This window comes from Geotrypetes seraphini, chromosome 5 (genome assembly GCF_902459505.1).
Source record: "Geotrypetes seraphini chromosome 5, aGeoSer1.1, whole genome shotgun sequence".
Classification (NCBI taxonomy): domain Eukaryota; kingdom Metazoa; phylum Chordata; class Amphibia; order Gymnophiona; family Dermophiidae; genus Geotrypetes; species Geotrypetes seraphini.
In genome coordinates, this window is record NC_047088.1 from 42,464,482 (window position 1) to 42,485,156 (window position 20,675).

Here is a 20,675-nt window from a genome sequence, read left to right on the forward strand (position 1 = left end):
GGTGTGAGCAGCAAATACAAAGCTTACTGAGTAAGCTAGATGGACTACACTGTTCTTTCTTGGATTATTGTAATATTGTTTATTTAAGATTCCCAAAAAATATTTTATTAAGACTTCGATTGGTTCAGAATGCTGCTGTACGCTTAATCTTTGGCCTTAAAAAATATGATCCTGTAAACCCTTTTTATATTAGATTGCATTGGCTGCCTTTTGGGGCCAGAGTGTTTTTTTACGTTTGGGTGCATTTGTTATAAGGCTCTTTTTGGATTACTACCCTCTTATCTGGTACCTTACTTGAAATTGTTTAATTAAAAAAAACAATCAAAAAAAACATATCAGAAATTCGAGTATGTTTATCTTCCCTACCCCAAGGGCCTGTCGTTATAGAACTTTTTTTGACAGGACATTAGAGTATCAGCGGGGAAAATGAACTCCTGGATAAGTCCATTGTTTGTCCAAGCTTATTCCTACCCTATATTTAGGAAATTATTAAAAGCTCATTTATTTGATAAACAAGAATGTTGATTTTTACTAAGCCTATGCTTATAATTGTATTTTTATCAGGTTACATTTTTTCTAACTTTCTTTTTAATTAAGTTGTATTTAATTGAGGTATTACAGCTGTGTTTGACATTGTATTTTAACTATGTTGTATTAATCTGTTTACTAGATGCAATGTATATGAGATTGTATTTATTAATTGAAATGTTTCATTTCTCTCTGTTGTGAACCGCCTAGAACTGCTGGTAGGGTGGTATACAAGAAATAAATTATTATTATTCTCTGCTGTCAATTGCAACGTTACTATGTTCCATCTTGCTTGAGGCTTAAATGGCACTTTTGGTGAGCTCACAGATGCGATGCCCTAGCACTACAAACCTCTATGTTCTTAGACAAGCACTCTTAGGGTTTAAGAAACAGGAATCTGACAGACTGGCATTTGTTCGTAGCAGCTGTGCAGCAAGAAATGCCTTCAAATACAAATCACATGACTAGTCTCAGCAGGCAGAGTTCGTCCCTTTTGAAAGTATACTGCTTTAATTTGCATATCTTTGTTGCTACACCACAGCTGCAAACAAACATTAGCTGCTGCCTTGCTACAAATTGTGGATTGAAAGCATTCATACACCTGTTATCTTAATCTCCTTTCCTCCATCCACAAACTACTACCTCCCCCAACACAAACTGCCTCCCCTCAATCAGCAGTGAAATAACATTTTTTTTATATCTTATCTTTCTTAATTTTATAAGTGTTAAGGAATCAGGCAGGAAAGGGTGTGTGACATGGAACAGAGCAAACAGTGTGCGAGGGGAGTCCCTCACCATGAGAGGGCGTTTCACTTCTTCAAATAGCCATTGGCACATCCTGATCTGCAGGTTACGCCACTTAGAAGTTAGATAAGCGGAATAACAAATGTTAAATAAACTTGATCAGACCAAACTATAATTACTTCATCCTTCTGAACAGTACAAGGTGATGGTTATTGGCTTTAGAGCAGAGTATGAAGCAGGTAATCTAGATTTTTGTTTTAGTTCCCTGTGGATCGCTGATTGGAGAAGCAACAAAATAAAACATCAACGGAATTCTGTCCTAAAGAAGCACAGCTTTAAAGTATTCAAAGAAACTTAGGGGCAGATTCTATACTGCCTTACTGAGGCAGTAGCGGCAGCCAGTGAACAGAAGCAGCGCTGTAAACAGACTGCTTCCAGCCAGCCCCGGCAGGGCCTTTCCTCTGCCATGTCACTTCTGACACAGCAGAAGGACGTGCACTTCTGTTCACTGGCTGCTGCTGCTTCGGGGCTGATGGAGGTTGTTAGGATTGGCTGCTGCTGCTGCCTCAGGCCCGGAGGGAGGGGTTGTTAGGATTAGCCGCCGCCTCGGGCCCAGAAGGAGAGAGGAGGGTTGTTAGGATTGGCTGCTGCCTCGGACCCAGAGGGAGAGAGGAGGGTTGTTAGGATTGGCTGCCACTGCTGCCTCGGGCCCAGAGGGAGAGAGGAGGGTTGCCAGGATTGGCTGTTGCTTCGGGGGCTGGAGGGAGGGAGGGGGCTCTTTAGAGGTTGTCTGAGGTATGTGTGAGACACTTTTTAGGGGGGCTGGCAATTTTTTGGCCAGTTGATTGAGAGTACCGGTTAATTGAAATGCCAGTTAGCTGAGATTCTACTGTTGTTTAAAATGGGTATTTATAATCTTAAATTAAACCTGAATACACGAAAATGTTCTCTTTCAGCAGCCTAACATCTTCCCTGCACTAGTCTCCCTTTCCTGGGAGGGATTTTGAAATGCAAACATCATGAATTTTCAAAACAGCCTTAATTATAATCTTTTATAAAACATGGTTTAATCTAAATTAGCTCTTGGGATACGAGATAGTGAGATGTTCTCGTACGTAAAACTTCCATAACACATTTTTTCAACAGCTGGGAAGGAGAAAGAGCAAAGGAGCAGAAAGCAATCCATGTGTACATACACAAAACTACAATAACCAGACCCTTTTCTCTCCATGTTCAATTAGGACATCAGGGGTATGAATGTGTTAAAAAGATCATCACCGGCTGTGTGAAGGAAATCTCCAACTGGGTGCAGTTTTTCCGACATCTGAGATTTTTCAGTACAACTGGTCTCATCTACTAGTATTAATTTCAAATTAAAGAACATGTAAAAAAAACAAAAAAAACAAACAGAGAGAGAGAGAGACAGACAGAGAGAGAGACAGAGACAGACAGACAGAAATGAGGCACTTACGAGGAAAGCACTATGGCGACAGCATCGTTGAGAACGCTTTCACCAAAGAGTAGCGCATACAGTTCCACGTCTACCTGCAGCTCATGGAATATGGCAAGGACGGTAACTGACAAACAGACAAGCAGAACCAGCCTTAGATACATTTTATCAGATACATTTAATTCTTTTAACTTTCCAGTCAGCATTGTACATTCAAAAAAACTCCATATAAATTGATTTAGCCATCGCCAGGTGTCCTGTCAGTCCCAGCTAATAAGTAGAAAAGGTTTGACTCCTCATCCAAAAATATCACAAAGCCTAAAGTTCAATATAAATATGAAGAGGTCAATTTCAAATATAGTACACTCACACAGACCTGCTTCAGTTCCTTGTATTCCAACTATGCACCAGCACTCACTCTATTCAAAAAGAATTGAGAAGAATTAAATTTGTAGAATGGTTAACACAGGGAGACTAATCAGTTCTGGGAACTTCCTAAGAGTAAAAGCTCCAAAGGAGTTCACCTGTGTATCCTCAGAGCATGAGCGCAAAAAGCGCCCTACAGGATTATATCCATAAAAATCACCTTCAGTCTCCCCATGAACCTTTTAAATCTCAAAGTGTATTTCCTCATAGACATACCGAACAGAACAGTATCATATGATATTTCCACATGATTTTCCAATAAGCAATTTATTTGAGACCAAATTGAATTCCAAAAATTCTTAATGCAGGGGCAATAAAAAATTAGATGATCCAATGTCCCCACTTCTAGATTACAGTGCCAGCATCTATTAGATTTAGAGCTATCCAACTTTTGTAAACGAACTGGGGTCCAAAAAGCTCTAAGTAATAAAAAGAACCAAGTTTGTCTCATAGATGCTGACACTGTACATCTCATTCTCCAAGACCAAATTCGTGGCCATTGAGAAGCAGAAATATTATGCTTAATCTCAATGCTCCAAATGTCTCTCAGACCAGTTTTTGCCTTTTTATTTAAAAATCCAGATAATAATTTATACCACTGTGCGGCTAGGTGTCCCATGAAATCAGCCTGGAAACATAGGAACTCCAAACTATATTGAGTATTAAGAGTTTTCCATTATCAATTATCAGCACATAACAATAAGCTTTTGATGATAATGACGGGTGTTGCTATGCAACATATTACTAACAACTGGAAAAATTATAGTAATCTCAATTATACGTTTTGGTGGAATTCCCTGTGTCATATTTACAAGATGGAAAGAGCAATTGCAATACAGAAAGGAAGTTATAAAATTTTTTTTAAAGATATGGAGACCGATGGTTGATTTTTGTAGTGAATAAGCATCATTTTTCTTTGATAATATACATAGGGGGGGTGGGGAGATTGGAAGATAAGATGTAGCAAAATTGAAATTTTGAAGGAATATGATAGTTTTAATGATTGTATTGAAAGATGGGAGGGGGGAGGGTTTTTAATTAATTTACATATTAAGAATATAATGTATGATGTTCAAGTGTTATACGATAGTATTTCATGTTGTTCTTTTTGTGCACTTGATATAAGTTTGAAAAAGAATAAAGAAATTTAAAAAAAAAAAAATCTCAAAGTGTATTTCATATATAAAACAATCAATAAATAGTAAAGTGCCAAGTGCAAGTTTGGAATCAAGTAAATCAATAGTGTATCAGTGAAAATGTTTAAATCTAACAGTTCTTAAATGTAGAAGCTTTCTCCATAGAATGTAATATGGAGAAAAACTTAGCTTTCAAGAGTCCTCGTGGAGTCAAAGCTCTCTCTTTATGGGGGGTGCCTCAACCATTCTTTGTGCAATTCTAACAGAGGTGCTTAACCTTCCTGTGTAAGGATCAGAGCACAAATTCACAGGGATATGGACAGTGTAATCATATGATTTGTCTTGTAAAGTAGTTTTTCTGCTCTATGGAATTCTCTTCCTACTTTTCTTAGGCTCAAGTCTAGTTTGCAAAAATTCAAGAGAGGACTTAAAATCATATTTTTTAAATAATATCTGCTTTTGAGGATCTACTGTAGAGAGGTGGAGTTAAAGCTCTGCAACTGTCTTCCCTTCTTCTCCCATTTTTAAACTCTCTTCATTGAGTTGGATGAAAAACATTACATTCAGAAAAAAAGCCCATTACTTATATAAGACAAGATAACAGATTGTGTATAATGCATGCAGTGGTTTCTTATCTGTGTGTAGTCATATCTAGTAACAGTAAAACAAAAGAACTAATAATTTATATTATTACAAAACATTTAAACATGAGCAATAATTGAGAACATTCTGTAACAAGAGGATGTAAGACAGGAACATTTAATATCAGTTTCTGTTTCTCTACTGTTTATTCCCCTAGGTACCAATCCTATCCCCTCCAAGTTATCCAAACCAACACTAAATCCTCCTTACCGCTCTCTCTCTCTCTCTCTCTATCCCCAAGGCCCTAACTTAACCTGACTCCTTCCCAACTCTCCCCTGCAGCAATCATCCATGTACTTTCCCTCAAAACAATGATAACTCAAGAAACCCCAACTCCTTGATATGCAGTTTAAGACACAACAGTGATGGTAATAAAACGCAATGCACTCCAGCAATTTAAAATCAGACTTCAATTGCTATGAGTATGTGTCCCTGATTGGCCTGGGTGCCTTAGCTATCTGGACCAATCAAGTCTTAGGCCCCACCCAGTGCATCCCAGGATATCTTCCACTAAAGCCGCCTTATGTGAAATTGATAAGCTTGCTCTCTTGCAGTGGAATGCCACTACAAGCTCTCCCATTTGGCATAATCCTCATTTAAAAATACAAGGCCAATATACTGAATGGAAGTCATGGCGCAAACGTGGACTATGGACTAATAATAAATTGATGTCCAATTGTTCTTTTTTAGATTATGCTGCGTTATCCAGCATATATGGTCTAGAACCCATTTATCACTACAATTGGTTACAATTGCGCCACTGCATTACCTTCTTGAAACAGTCTACACTATCAGATGAAGTGCCATCTATTTTGAAATGGTGTACCTTCCTTAGATCCTTACCAGGAGAATCTTCTGCATGGTATAAGATTTTACACCAAAAGAAATTTACTCCACCTCATGCATTATATGATACATGGGCCCATGACACTGCCACCTCGTTTGCTTCACAGATATGGATGTCAACTTGGATAACCTCCTTTAAGGCCTTGAAATTCTCGGCCATCATGCAAATGGTTCTCTATCAGAGGGCGTATTGGACGCCTCATAAACTTTCAAAAATAAATTCATCAGTCACCAATAGTTGTTGGTCTTGTGTTCAAAATATTGGCACCCTAGATCACAGTTCTTCAACTGCCGGTCCGCGGACCGATGCCGGTCCGCAAAAAAATGTTGCCAGTCCGCGAAGGATTCGGGTTCCCAGCCACAGCAAAAAGTGCCAGCGTCAGCTGACGCGCAACTTCCTGTTGCCGTTGCTATGCCGACACTCCTGCCTTCCACCTCCTACTCCTGCCGCGTATGTCTCCGCACCCACAGACAAGCAAGGGCAGCTTTGTGTGCTTTTAACTTCGGCACACAGCTGCCCCTAGGCAGTATTTTAGCCGCGGTTTCATGAGGCAGCCTCGGGACCTTTGATAGGCCGGCCCACATCGCATCATCAAAGCGGGCCGGCCTACCAAAGGCCCCGAGGCTGCCTCATGAAACCGCGGCTAAAATACTGCCTAGGGGCAGCTGTGTGCCGAAGTTAAAAGCACACAGAGCTGCCGCTAGCCTACATAGAGGAAACATTTGCTGGAGAGGGAAGGGAGAAAGGGTACTCCTGGACAAGGGAGGGGAAGGGGCTACTGCTGACAGGGGAGGAGGAAAGGGAGAAGGGGTACTCCTGGACAAGGGAGGGGAAGGGGCTACTGCTGACAGGGGAGAAGGGGAAGGGAAAGGGAAGAGAATTTCTGTTGGATAAGGGGAGGAAGAAAGGGAGAAGAGGTACTCCTGGACAAGGGAGGAGAAGGGGCTACTGCTGACAGGGGAGAAGGGGAAGGGAAGGGATGAGAATTGCTATTGGATAAGGGGAGGAGGAAAGGGAGAAGAGGTACTCCTGGACAAGGGAGGGGAAGGGGCTACTGCTGACAGGGGAGAAGGGAAAGGGAAGAGAGTTACTGTTGGATAAGGGGAGGAAGAAAGGGAGAAGAGGTACTCCTGGACAAAGGAGGAGAAGGGGCTACTGCTGACAGGAGAGAAGGGAAAGGGAAGGGATGAGAATTGCTGTTGGATAAGGGGAGGAGGAAAGGGAGAAGGGGTACTCCTGGACAAGGGAGGGGAAGGGGCTACTGATGACAGGAGAGATGGGAAAGGGAAGGGATGAGAATTGCTATTGGATAAGGGGAGGAGGAAAGGGAAAAGAGGTACTCCTGGACAAGGGAGGGGAAGGGGCTACTGCTGACAGGGGAGAAGGGGAAGGGAAGGGATGAGAATTGCTATTGGATAAGGGGAGGAGGAAAGGGAAAAGAGGTACTCCTGGACAAGGGAGGGGAAGGGGCTACTGCTGACAGGGGAGAAGGGGAAGGGATGAGAATTACTGTTGCATAAGGGGAGGAAGAAAGGGAGAAGGTACTGCTGGACAGGGGAGGAGGAACATTGGAAGGAAACAGCTGGCAGGGAGATTAGAGGAGGGGAAGGAGTCAGGATGGAATGGAGAGATCAGATGAGGGAAAGGGGAGAGACAGAGGAATGACAAAGTAGAAAGAAATTGATGCTGGGAAGGGGATCAGATGAAAAATAAGGAAAGAGGGACAAAGATGCTAGATCTGGTGTAGGAGAGAGGGGCATAGAAAGAACGCAGATACCATATGGAAGGGGGAGGGGTAGAGGGCAGACAGTGGTGGAAGAGTCAGATGCTGGATTGAAGAGACAGAGGGTAGACGCTGGATGGAAGAGATGAAAAGAAGATGAAAGCAGAAACCAGAGACGACAAAAGGTAGAAAAAAATAATTTTATTTCTATCTTGTGATTAGAATATATCAGATTTAAAATATGTATCCTGCTAGAGCTGATGTTAGACATAACTGGGGAGTGCAAAGCCCAGGCAGTGCGTCTTTAGCTTCCAGCTGGCTTAGGGCTTTCTCTGACCAGGAGGCAGTTGCCCTAGTTCCACTCCCCTAACACCATTCGTGCCATGTGTGACTGTGGTATTCTGTTAGCATGATATTTGTGTAGCATTCTGTAATAATTTGGCTTATTCAGTTTTCTTGATAGTAGAGGGGATATATGTGAAGGGGAGGGGAGACGGGGGTTTTGTTGATCCTTGCCCTGTATTATTTATATTTATAAAATGACAATTGTACAGAATATTGTTTCTTTTTATACTTTAATAAAATATGTTCAATATAAAATCATAACTATTTGAGGCTTGTGCGGATGGGATCGAGCTCGCGGGGATGGGACGGCAATGGGGTTTTTAAAAATTTCAGTCTTATTAGTTTGCCGGTCCACGAAATAATTATTTTATTTCCGCCGGTCCATAGGTGTAAAAAGGTTGAAGAACACTGCCCTAGATCATATGATCTAATCATTGTCCTCACCTACAACTTTACTGGTCTGCCGTTTGGTCAACAATATGTAAGATATTGGCCATTACGGATGAGATGTCCTATCCTATACTCATTTTTGGAGCACATGCTCTCACGTCTCCTCTAGACAAATATGACTCTAAATTACTTAAATGTTTGCTGTTAATAGCATTTAAATCTATATTGGCTGGGGTGCCTCTGTAACCCAGGACATCAGAGTCCAGTCCTCTTGGGGGGGGGGCTTTTTTTTTTTTTTGTACAACTCAAAAATTTCTTGCCTGTCATTTTGCCTTTGTTTGTTTGTGGTTCTTCATTGTTAATAATAAAAACCAGATTTAAACATAAATCTATATTGTCATGTTGGAAAGACTTCTCTTAATTATATTACATGGTGGAACACTGTCAGTCTCTATTCTAAATTTGAGAAAATTGCAGCTGAGAAAACAAATATATCATCATCCTATGATAAGGTATGAGTTATTGTACAGAATGCTATACTTGATCACACTGGTTATACCTCTTTACTTTACTTTATCATTTTGTTGTTATTTTAATATTCTGTGTATTATGCATCGTTTTTGCTTGAATGATACCAGCATGTAAGTTATCGCCGGTTACATTAATGATTGTTATCTGCAAGATCTGTTTGCTGTTCATGCAATTTATTGTTGTTTTATTGTATATTTGAAATGCAATAAAAAGACTGAACTTAAAAAAAATAACAGGAATAAATAATACACAGAAAATCCAATACATTAGTATTTAACTTTCAAAAAGGAAACTGTGATAAATTGAGGTAAACAGTTTAAAAAACACAAATTAAAGGAACAGCTGCAAAGACCAAAAATTGACATCAGGTATTAGTGGTGTTCAAAAATATCATCCTGGAAGCCCAGAGCAGATATATTCCATGTATTAAAGGCAGAAGGAAGGCCAAATGACAGCCGGCATGGTTAAAAAGTGAGGCGAAGGAAGCTATTAGAGCTAAAAGAACATCCTTTAGAGAATGGAAAAATAATCCAACTGAAGATAACAGGAAACAGCATAAGGAATGGTAAGTCAAATGGAAAGCACAGATAAAGAAGACAAAGACAGACTTGAAAAGAAGCTTGCCTCCAGAGGCAAAAAAAAAAAATAATAAAAACTTTTTTAAGTACATTCAAAGCAAGAAGCCAGTAAAAGAATCAGATGGGCTGATAGATGATTGAGGTGTAAAAGGAGCACTCGGGGTAGACAAGGTCAGGGTGAAGAGACAAAATAAACTCTTTGTTTTGGTCTTCAATGAGAATGATTTGAGGGGAGATCTCATGTCAGAAATGGTATTTAACTGTGATGAACCAAAGAAAAACAAAGCTCCTTAAACTTGGAAGATGTAATAGGGCAATTTGACAATCTGAAGAGTAGAAAATAACCTGGATCAAATGGGATACTTTCCAGAGTACTGATAGAACTGAAAAAAAATTGAGATTGGTAATTTTATCTTCAAAATCCACCATGGTACCAGAAGACTGGAGGGTAGTCAATGCCAATTCTTAAAAAAAGGTTCCAGGAAGTGACCTGGGAAAAAACAGACCAGTGAGCCTGACTTCAAGTCTCTACCACTTTGTACAGTACTATTATACAGAACAAATTTATTACTGAGCATATACATAAGATGAGGGAAATCTATCCTCATCAATTTGCTACATCCCTTGGAAGAGGTGAACAAACATGTGGATAAAGGTAAGCTGGCTGATAATTTGGATTTTAGAAGACATTCAACAAAAATGCTAGTGCTAATCGGAAGGGGGAGGGGAAGGATCATGAAAAATTTGGTTCAATGTACCTTGAAGATTAAGAAAACTTGCAAAGTGTGCTATAAATTATAGATTAAAAAGTAGTACTAAGGAGCTAGGGGCCAAACTGCAGTAATTGGCATCTAAGAGAAGTCCTAGGAATTAAGACTCCATTATATGCTCTGTTTTTGTTCATGTTATACCAATTATCTCTATTGTGCTGTTTATTTTTATATTTTACCTCTGAGTTGTTCATGTAAAGTGGTTAATCAAATTTAACATTAAACTAAATATCTAGGTCAGTTTGGTAATTTATACACCCAACTGAGAAATTGCTCGTCTATGCTAACCTTAAAAACACTGCATTAATTATACAACTGGGTTCTAAATATTATTTTTTAAAAACCAATGTTACACATGGTAGAACAGCACTCTTTTTGATGTGTTAAGAAATGTCTGAATAGGGACATACCTGGATCAGTAGCAGATATGATGGCGCCATAGAACAGACAGTCTGTAAAGAAGAAATCCCCGCCGAGTGTGCCCATCGCTTTCATCATCTTTACACAGCCATACATGACTGATCTATAATAAGAGAAAGACACAAGATGATTACAAAATTGTCTAACCGGAAACTGGTAACTTCACTCAGCAGGCTGATTTCAAGTCTATTTTTAGGCAAAAGGACATGTCTATTCTAATAAACAGCTGGTTTCTAAGTATGGTTGTTATCTTCACATATGGCAGAGTTCTGTCCCATGAGATGGAAGAGTTCACGCCCGGACCTGGGAGCTCAAGGACCAGCTACTCTGCAGCTTGAATGAGCTAGCTTAATTCTTGGTCTGAGAGAGGAGGGAGTTTCCTTTCCAGGTTATACCATGCAAATCTGTCAAGATTAGCTTGTGTCCACATAAAACTCTTATAGTGATGCTTACAATAATTAATGATGTTAACATTCATTTATTGATTAGGATTTTTTACTGCCTTTTTACACCAAGGTGGTGTGCAGCAGGAATAAGCCAGACATAGGTAAAGCAATATTACTTACCGTAACAGTTGTTATCCAGGGACAGCAGGCAGCTATTCTCACTAGTGGGTGATGTCATCTGACAGAGCCCCGATACGGATGTCTCACAAGCATGTCTTGCTTGAAGAAACTCAGAAGTTTCGAGATGCCCGCACCGCGCATGCGCCAGTGCCTTCCCGCCCGATGGTCCGGGCGTGTCTCCTCAGTTCAGGTAGCTAGCAGAGAAGACAACCCAGGGGAAGTGGGAGGGCCTGCTGTCCCTGGATAACAACTGTTACGGTAAGTAACATTGCTTTATCCCAGAAAAAGCAGGCAGGTATTCTCACTAGTGGGTGACCTCCAAGCTAACCTCAATGGGATGGTGGGAGAGTTGGCAACTTAGGAGAACAAATTTTGTAACACTGTTTGGCCAAACTGTCCATCCCTTCTGGAGAAAATATCCAGACAATAATGAGAGGTGAATGTATGAACCGAGGACCAAGTGGCAGCCTTACAAATCTCCTCAATCGGTGTCGATCTGAGGAAGGTTACAGAGGTTGCCATTGCTCTGACCCTATGGGCTGTGACCCTACAGGGAAGGGGTAATCCAGCCTGGGCATAGCAGAAAGAGTTACAAGCTGTCATCCAGTAGGAGATGGTGCGCTTCGATACAGGTCGTCCCAACTTGTTTGGATCAAAGGAGACGAAAAGTTGAGGAGCAGTTCTGTGTGGTTTGGTGCGATCCAAGTAGAAAGCCAAAGCACGTTTACAGTCCAGAGTGTGTAGAGCTGATTCTCCAGGATGAGAATGAGGCTTTGGAAAAAACACTGGAAGTACAATGGATTGGTTGAGATGAAATTCAGAGACCACTTTAGGTAGGAATTTTGGATGAGTGCGGAGGACCACCTTGTCATGATGGAATACTGTGAAAGGCGGGTCCGCCACCAAGGCCTGAAGCTCACTGACCCTGCGAGCAGATGCGAGGGCCACCAGAAAAAACACTTTCCAAGTGAGAAACTTTAGTGGAGCCTTTCTCAGAGGCTCAAAAGGAGGTTTCATAAGCTGAGAAAGGACAACATTGAGATCCCAAACCACTGGAGGCGGTTTGAGAGGAGGATTGACATGAAAAAGTCCTTTCATAAATCTGGAAACCACAGGATGAGCAGAGAGAGGTTTCCCTTGCAGAGGCTGATGGAAAGCCGCAATAGCGCTCAGGTGGACTCGAATAGAGGTCGACTTGAGACCAGACTGAGACAAGTGTAGAAGATAGTCCAACACAGAGGATAGGGAGGCTCGCTGAGGCTCCTTAGAATTGGAAATACACCAGGAAGAAAATCTAGTCCATTTTTGGGAGTAGCATTGACGAGTAGCAGGCTTCCTGGAAGCCTCCAAGACATCCCTCACCGCCTGGGAAAACTGGTGAGGAGTTACGTTGAGAGGAACCAAGCTGTCAGGTGGAGAGACTGCAGGATGGGATGAAGTAGCGATCCCTGATGCTGAGTAAGCAGTGAAGGAAACACTGGAAGGAGAAATGGCTCCCTGCTGCTGAGTTGAAGTAGAAGGGAGAACCAAGGTTGACGGGGCCACCGAGGAGCAATCAGAATCATGGTGGCGCGGTCGGACCTCAGCTTGACCAGAGTCTTTGTATGAGAGGAAATGTAGGAAACGCATACAAAAAGCGATTCCCCCAATCCAGCAGAAAAGCATCTGCCTCGAGGCGATGAGGAGTGTATATCCTGGAGCAAAATTGAGGCAGCTTGAAATTGTGGGGAGCCGCAGAGGTCTATCTGAGGCGTCCCCCACTGAGCAAAGATCTGATGAAGGGGTGTGGAATGGAGCGTCCATTCGTGAGGCTGGAGTAGACGACTCAAGTTGTCCGCCAAGACATTGTCCTTCCCCTGAATGTAGACAGCTTTGAGGAAGGCGTTTTGGTGAACCGCCCAATCCCAGACTCTGAGAGCTTCCTGGCAGAGGGAGGCCAAGCCCGTGCCCCCCTGCTTGTTGACATAATACATGGCCACCTGATTGTCTGTGCGAATCAGGACCACCATGTCGTGAAGCAGATGTTAAAATGCCTGAAGAGCATTGAAGATGGCTCTGAGCTCCAGAAGATTGATTTGATGGAGTCGGTCCGCACTGGTCCAGAATCCCTGAGTGCGAAGCCCATCCAGATGCGCTCCCCAGGCATAGGTCGAGGAATCGGTTGTGAGGACCTTCTGGTGGGGAGGAGAGTGAAACAGCAAACCTCTGGATAGATTTGAAGAGGTAATCCACCAAAGTAGAGACTGCCGAAGAGCAGGAGTGACGATGATGTGTCGAGTCAACGGATCCGACACCTGAGTCCACTGAGATTCCAGGGTCCACTGAGGAATTCTAAGATGGAGTCTGGCTAACGGCGTCACATGAACTGTAGAGGCCATGTGGCCCAGGAGGACCATCATGTGTCTCGCTGAGATGGACTGGCGAGAAGACACAGACTGGCAGAGATGAAGAAGAGCATCCATGCGCTGATGAGGAAGGAATGCTCTGAGACGTATGGTATCCAGGACCGCCCCGATGAAGGGGAGCGACTGTGTAGGCTGTAGATGAGATTTGGGAAAGTTGATCTCGAATCCCAAACTCTGCAGGAACAGAATCATGGACAAGGTCGCCGAGATGACCCCCGATGCCGAGGGAGCCTTGATGAGCCAGTCGTCGAGGTAGGGAAATACCTGAAGACCCTGGTTCCGGAGTGCAGTGGCCACCACTACCAGACACTTCGTGAAGACTCTGGGAGACGAAGACAGACCGAATGGAAGCACTCGATACTGCAGATGCAGATGTCCCACCCGAAATCTGAGGAATTTGCGAGAGGCCGGATGAATGGGAATGTGAGTGTAGGCCTCCTTGAGATCCAGAGAGCATAACCAGTCGTTCTGCTCGAGGAGGGGGTAGAGAGAAGCAAGTGTCAGCATGTGAAACCTCTCTTTGACTAGGAATTTTTTGAGGACCCTGAGGTCCAAAATGGGTCGCAGGTCGCCCGTCTTCTTCGGAACAAGTAAGTACCGGGAGTAAAACCCCTGGTTGTGTTGGTCCACAGGGACCGGCTCGACGGCCCGGAGCCGGAGCAAAGCCTGGGCTTCCTGAAGAAGAAGGGCGGTCTGTGTCAAGTTGGAAGGATACTCTCTTGGAGGGTGGTCCGGAGGGACCCGATGGAATTGAAGAGAGTATCCTTCCCTGATGATAGTAAGGACCCAGAGGTCGGTGGTTACGGCCTCCCAGCGATGATAAAAATGATGGAGGCGCCCTCCGATGGGAAAAACAGGGGGAGGCAGATGGTTATGCCCTCGACGAGACAGTCAAAAAGGCTGAGGAGCCTTAGGGACAGCAGACGGCTGAGACTTTTGCAGAGCCTTCTGAGGAGGCTGCCGCTTCACCGGTTGCCTCGCAGGAGGAGCTTGCCTCGGCTGATAACGCCGCTGATAGATCAATGGCGGTCGAGAGGGTCGAGACTGCTGAGGCTTAGGCCTAAGAATGGACTGGAAGGACTTTTCATGGTCCGACAATTTCTTCGTGACAGTCTCGATGGATTCGTCAAAAAGATCCGCCCCAGCACACGGGACGTTTGCCAGGCGGTCCTGAAGATTCGGGTCCATGTCAATGGTCCGCAACCAGGCCAAACGGCGCATCGCCACAGAACAGGCTGCTGCTCGGGCCTAGAGCTCGAAAGCATCATAGGCAGATTGCATCAACTGAAGACGAAGCTGGGACAGCGAAGCAACCACCTCCTCAAACTCAAACCGAGCCTGGGACTCGATGTAGGGCGTGAATTTCCGAAGCACAGGCAGAAAAAATTCCAAGTAGGTGGCAAAGTGGAAATTATAATTCAGGACTCGGGACGCCATCATAGAATTCTGATAGATGCGTCGTCCAAACTTATCCATGGTCCTGCCCTCGCGGCCTGGAGGCACCGAAGCATACACCTGGCCAGGATGAGACCGCTTGAGCGAGGATTCAACCAGGAGGGACTGATGAGAAAGCTGAGGTCCCTCGAAGCCCTTATGATGCACCGTGCGGTACCGAGCATCCAATTTTCCAGGGACCACAGGGATAGAGTAAGGAGACTCAAAGCACCTCATGAAGGTCTGGTCGAGGAGCTTGTGCAGAGGCAGGCGTAAGGACTCGGCCGGAGGACGAGGCAAGTGCATGGTATCGAGGTACTCCTTGGAGTATCGAGACCCAGCATCGAGGGTAATGTCCATGTCATCCGCCATCTGCCTGAGAAACGAGGAAAAGGACAGTTGGTCCGCCAGCGCCGGTCTTCGAGAAGGACTAGAAGAAGTCGAGGCTTCGGGCTCCACAGAAGCCTGTGAGCAACAGGGCGAGTAAAACACCTCGGGGTCCTCGAACTCCGGGCCCGGAGGAGGAGACCCAGCCGAAGCAGAATACCCCATCCGAGGCAATTTCTTCTGAGGCGAGACGGTGGAGTGCCGAGAGGAATGCCTCGAAGAGTGTCTGGATCGATGCCCCTCTCGATGCCTGGAAGGGGATCGAGCCCTCCTGTGAGAATACTGGTCCCCAGAAGCCTCTAAGGAGCAGATAGGACTCGAGGCCGTCGATCGCAGAGGCGGAAGAGTCGGTGCCTCTCCAGAAGCCGTCCAGGCTTGATAGGAGGTTCAGAAGAACTCGTCCTGCTTCCTGCTATGCCCAGGACTGGGAGGCCTCGAAGGTGGACGCCACACTGTGTCATGGGGCGGGGTAATAGGTTCCAAGGGAGGCAAGTCGCTAAGGGAAGCTTTCCTCGAGGGAATAGGCTCCAAGGGAGGCATATCACTAAGGGAGGCCTTTCTTGAGGGAACCGGTTCCAAGGGAGGCATGGGACTACCCGATGAACGCCTCGAGGAACTGGACACCGCCTGCCGCTCCTCCTCGCCGAGTAACGAGGTCGAGCGGCGCGGTGGAGGCAGAGGGGGCGGCCCGCCCCTCGGAGCCGGAACTGGGAGGTCACCCTGGATTGAGGCAATCAGCCGGGGTCCCATGGTGGTCATGAGTTCCACAAACTGAGCCTCCAGAATGGACCTCAACGAAGCCGATATGGAGGGATCCGCACCAAAAGGGGGCCCTTCCGCACGGTCTCCGCACTCTTTCGGTGCCGCGTGCTTTCGCTCGCCAGCCTTCGGCACTTTAAGCACCACCGGCGGAACTATAGGGGTTGATACCTGTTCCGAGGAGACGGAGGAAGGCACCGGCGCCGAGGTCGAAACCGGCGTGAACGAGGCTGGTTTCAGAAGGCCCGAAGCCGCCGGGGAGGCAGAGGGCTTCGCCGAAGGAGTCGAGGCACCAGTCGATGTCGAAGCTGAAGGATCCAACGAAGCTTCCATCTTGAACATGGACTCCCACAGCAGACAGCGGCGCTTAAACGCTCGCGACGTCAGAGTGGAGCAAGGCCGGCACGATTTCGGAAAGTGGTCCGGGCCCAGACACTGTAAGCAGCGTCGATGAGGGTCCGTGAGCGAAATCGCGCGCTGGCACTTGCTGCACTTTTTAAAACCGGTGATCGGCCGGGACATAGGCTGGAAAAGTTCCGCCGCAAGGTCAAAGGCGCGGGGCCCCAGCCACGCGGCCGACCCGGTATCGGAAGTAAAAAAATTTTTATTTTTTTTTTTTAAAGAAATCAAAGAAAGAAATAAATGCACGGGAGAGCCAAAAGAACCCAACCCGCGGCAATAAGAAGGCAAAAAAACAGATTCAATGGGCGCAGAATTGAAGTGAACTTCTCAGCTCCGCGGAAGAAAAAGAACTGAGGAGACACGCCCGGACCATCGGGCGGGAAGGCACTGGCGCAGGCGCGGTGCGGGCATCTTGAAACTTCTGAGTTTCTTCAAGCAAGACATGCTTGTGAGACATCCGTATCGGGGCTCTGTCGGATGACATCACCCACTAGTGAGAATACCTGCCTGCTTGTCCTGGGATAATAATATCAACTAAAATATAATATCAAAGTAATTATTATTAGAACCAAGTACAGCGACTAGTAAGTCTTCATACCCTCGCATATAGACAGAAAAATGTACAAGTTAAAATGCATTAAGGCCCCCTTTTATCAAGCAGCGTTAGGGTTTTTTATTGCTGGCCAATGCGGTAAAAGCTCTGACGCTCATAGAATTCCTATGAGCATCGGAGCTTTTACTGTAGCGGCCGGCAATTAAAAAAAACCCATATGCAGCTTGATAAAAGGGGGCCTAAATTAAGTGTTAGTTTCTCTTATTTAAACCAATTCTATACTTTAAATATGAAACAATTGCAGAAATATTCAAAAAGGATAATAAATCAAAACATTTTGATTCAAGGTTTATGCATACATTGACTCAGTACTTGGAAGTGTCCTTCATAATAACAGCCATGAGTCTGTTTGGGTACAATTTCTTCCTTTTTTTTTGTTTATAATTATTTATTTTATTTTTAAAATTTCTATACCATTTTCCCCAAAGGTTTACAAGCAATTACATACATAATTATGGATTTGTATCATATGTGCAAAACTTTGTACTTAATATTTTGGTTCTTAGCAAGAAATGTGCTATTGTTTATGTAAACTTTTTTTAATGAACACTACCATATGTGAATATTATCATATTTCTGTTCCTTTCTTAAAATATTTAATGTTACACTTTATGCGTTTCTAATTTTTACATATATTTCACATGTATCTTAATTTTTGTACTGATGGAGTCGATCCAGTTGGTCCAGAGAAAGGCTACTAAAATGGTGCACGGTCTTCGTCATAAGGCGTATGGGGACAGACTTAAAGATCTCAATCTGTATACTTTGGAGGAAAGGTGGGAGAGGGGAGATATGATAGAGACGTTTAAATACCTACGTGATGTAAATGTGCACGAGTCGAGTCTCTTTCATTTGAAAGGAAGCTCTGGAATGAGAGGGCATAGGATGAAGTTAAGAGGCGATAAGCTCTGGAGTAGAGAATGACACGGTGGCAGTTACCCGCAGCTAGCCGCGGGTAACCCGCCAAAACGGTGACCAAAAAAAATGGTCACCGCAAGTTCGGGGACAAGGCAATTCACCGCCCCCATGGGGCGGTGAATGATAGCACGGGGCGGTGAACCATCTGGAACGCGCGGTGAACGAGCGGCAGCCCACTCTCTCCCGCCGGCCGGCCGATCATGCATCTCCCTCCCTTCTTTTCCCTTACCTTTTCTTGTTAAAACACGCATTTTCTATAAGGCTAGGAGCTGTATTATAGCCAGAGCCTTGAAGTCAAGTCACGTTGCACACTGGAAAAAGTCTCCTCTGACGCAACTTCCTGTTTCCGGTTGCATCGGAGGAGACTTTTCTAGCTGGCAACCCGACGCGACTTCAAGGCTCCAGCTGTAATACAGCTCCTAGCCTTATAGAAAACGTGCGTTTTAACAAGAGAAGGTAAGGGAAAAGAAGGGAGGGAGGGAAATGCACGGCTGGCCGGTGGGAGGGAGCTGCTGGACCGCGTGAAGGGTGCTGAGGGTGGGGGGATGGAGAGGAGAAGACGCTGAAGACAGGGATGGGGCCGGGGCGGTGAAAGAGACAACGGGGCGGTGACGGGGCGGTGAAGGGGCCGGCAGAGACGGGGACGGGGCGGTGAAAGGGACAGCGGGGTCGGGGCGGTGCAGAGGATGGTGGTCTGGAGACGGGGCAGTGACAGGGACATAATTTTTCCCCGTGTCATTCTCTACTCTGGAGTAATCTAAGGAAATACTTTTTTACAGAAAGGGCAGTAGATGCATGGAATAGTTTCCCGGTAGAGGTGGTAGAGACAGAGACTATCTGATTTCAAGAAAGCCTGGGATAGGCACGTGGGATCTCTTAGAAAGAGGAAGGGATAAAGGTTACTGCATTTGGACAGACTGGATAGATCATTTGGCCTTTACCCACCATCATGTTTCTAGGTTTTTACTTTCCTCTAGAACATTTTCACTGTAGGATTACCACAGAAAGCTTTCTGTCCTATATTCATTTTTTTTTTAGTTCACATCATTATAGAATTATTCTTATGTTTGCATATATGTGTGTTTTATTTTTATGTGTATGAACCCCTACTGCAGGCACCACATTGAAACACAGGCCATGTTGTATCCTTTAATATAATTTGCTTTCTCCAATCCTGGGCTCCATCTTTTCATTCTATATGTGATCCATTTCACTTCTTTTTAGACTATTTCACTTCTTTTTTTGGTTTTTACTTATCTGTGGCCCATTTCACTTGATTTATGTTTCAGCCCCCCCTCCCCCCCGTCTACTTTCTTCCATCTGGAGTCTTAACAGATCCTCAGCCAATACAGAGCTGAGTTTTACTAGTTTCAAATGTCTTTGAATTCTTTGAATTACCCCACCTATCAAAGGCTGAGGAAGAAATACATCCAGAGGATGAGATTGTAGGCAAAGTTAAACCAGGGCACATCAAAAACGGGAGGTGGTTCCTGTCAAAATTTCTGCAACAGACCAAGTTTAAAAAAGTAATAATGGTCTGTAGAGGATTGCCGGCACTGCAGCCATTCTAAGAGACTGCCCATGGCCTCCACTGCACTTTCCTTCTGCCCGTTTCTGTCTGGGACGGACCATGGTATAGGGAAGTACAGTGGAAGCCATGAGCAACCTGTTAAAATGGCTGCAGCACCAGCAATCCTCTACAGACCATAATTACTTTTTAAACTTAGACCGGGAAGGCCAGGGGATCGCCAGACAAGATGAGGGCAGTGACAAGGGGGAAACATGCCAGCCTTTGGAGGGAGGGAGGGAGGGGAGCCTAAAGCAACGGGGCTGAGGGCAACTGCCCTATTTGGCCTAAAGGCTCTTCTTTTGAAGTACACAGGGGGGGGTCATGGTGAAGAAATAATGGGCTTAGAAACAGAGGAGAGGAAGAGAGATGGTGGACATTGGGATGGAGAGAAGGAAAATGATAGAGACTTACAAGATCATGAAGGGCATAGAGAGAGTAGAGAGGGACAGATTCTTCACACTTTCAAAAAATAAAAGAACAAGAGGGCATTCAGAAAAGTTGAAAGGGGACAGATTCAGAACGAATGCTAGGAAGTTCTTCTTTACCCAGCGTGTGGTGGACACCTGGAATGCGCTTCCAGAGGGCGTGATAGGGCAGAGTACGGTACTGGGGTTCAAGAGGGAATTGGACAACTTTCTGCTGGAAAAGGGAATAGAGGGGTATAGATAGAGGATTACTGCACAGGTACTGGACCTGTTGGGCCGCCGCGTGAGCGGACTGCTGGGCACGATGGACCTCAGGTCTGACCCAGTAGAGGCATTTCTTATGTTCTTAAAAGAAAGGGAGAGAAGGAAAAGAAAGGGAGAGAAGTTGGTCCCAAGGAGAGGGTACAGAGATACTGGATAGGAGGGTAGCTGGAAAAAGAAAGGGAGAGATGGTGGACCCTGGTGAGGTGGGGAAGGAGGGAGAGATGCTGGATGAAAGGGTAGTTTAAGAGAAAAGGAAAGATAGTGTATCTGGGGATGGTTGAATCCGGGGATGGCAGGATCCATTTTTGTAGCCGTTCTGTCACTCTTTTGGCTGCCGGCAGCATGAGTGAAGTAAACACGCTGCCTTCCGGCAATCTGGAAGCTTTCCCTCTGCTAGTACTT

The 20,675-nt window shown here is 44.8% G+C and overlaps 1 protein-coding gene across 1 annotated transcript in view; it reads right to left on the reverse strand.

The window, feature by feature from the left end:
• The window catches only part of SLC9A6 (solute carrier family 9 member A6), a 95,873-nt gene that overhangs the window by 50,339 nt on the left and 24,859 nt on the right, over positions 1-20,675 (reverse strand). The window contains exons 5-6 of the mRNA XM_033945742.1: positions 10,521-10,633; positions 2,744-2,849 (exon numbers count right to left, since the gene is read on the reverse strand). Coding sequence (XP_033801633.1) covers positions 2,744-2,849; positions 10,521-10,633 — 219 coding nt within the window. The remainder of the gene's footprint in view (positions 1-2,743; positions 2,850-10,520; positions 10,634-20,675) is intronic.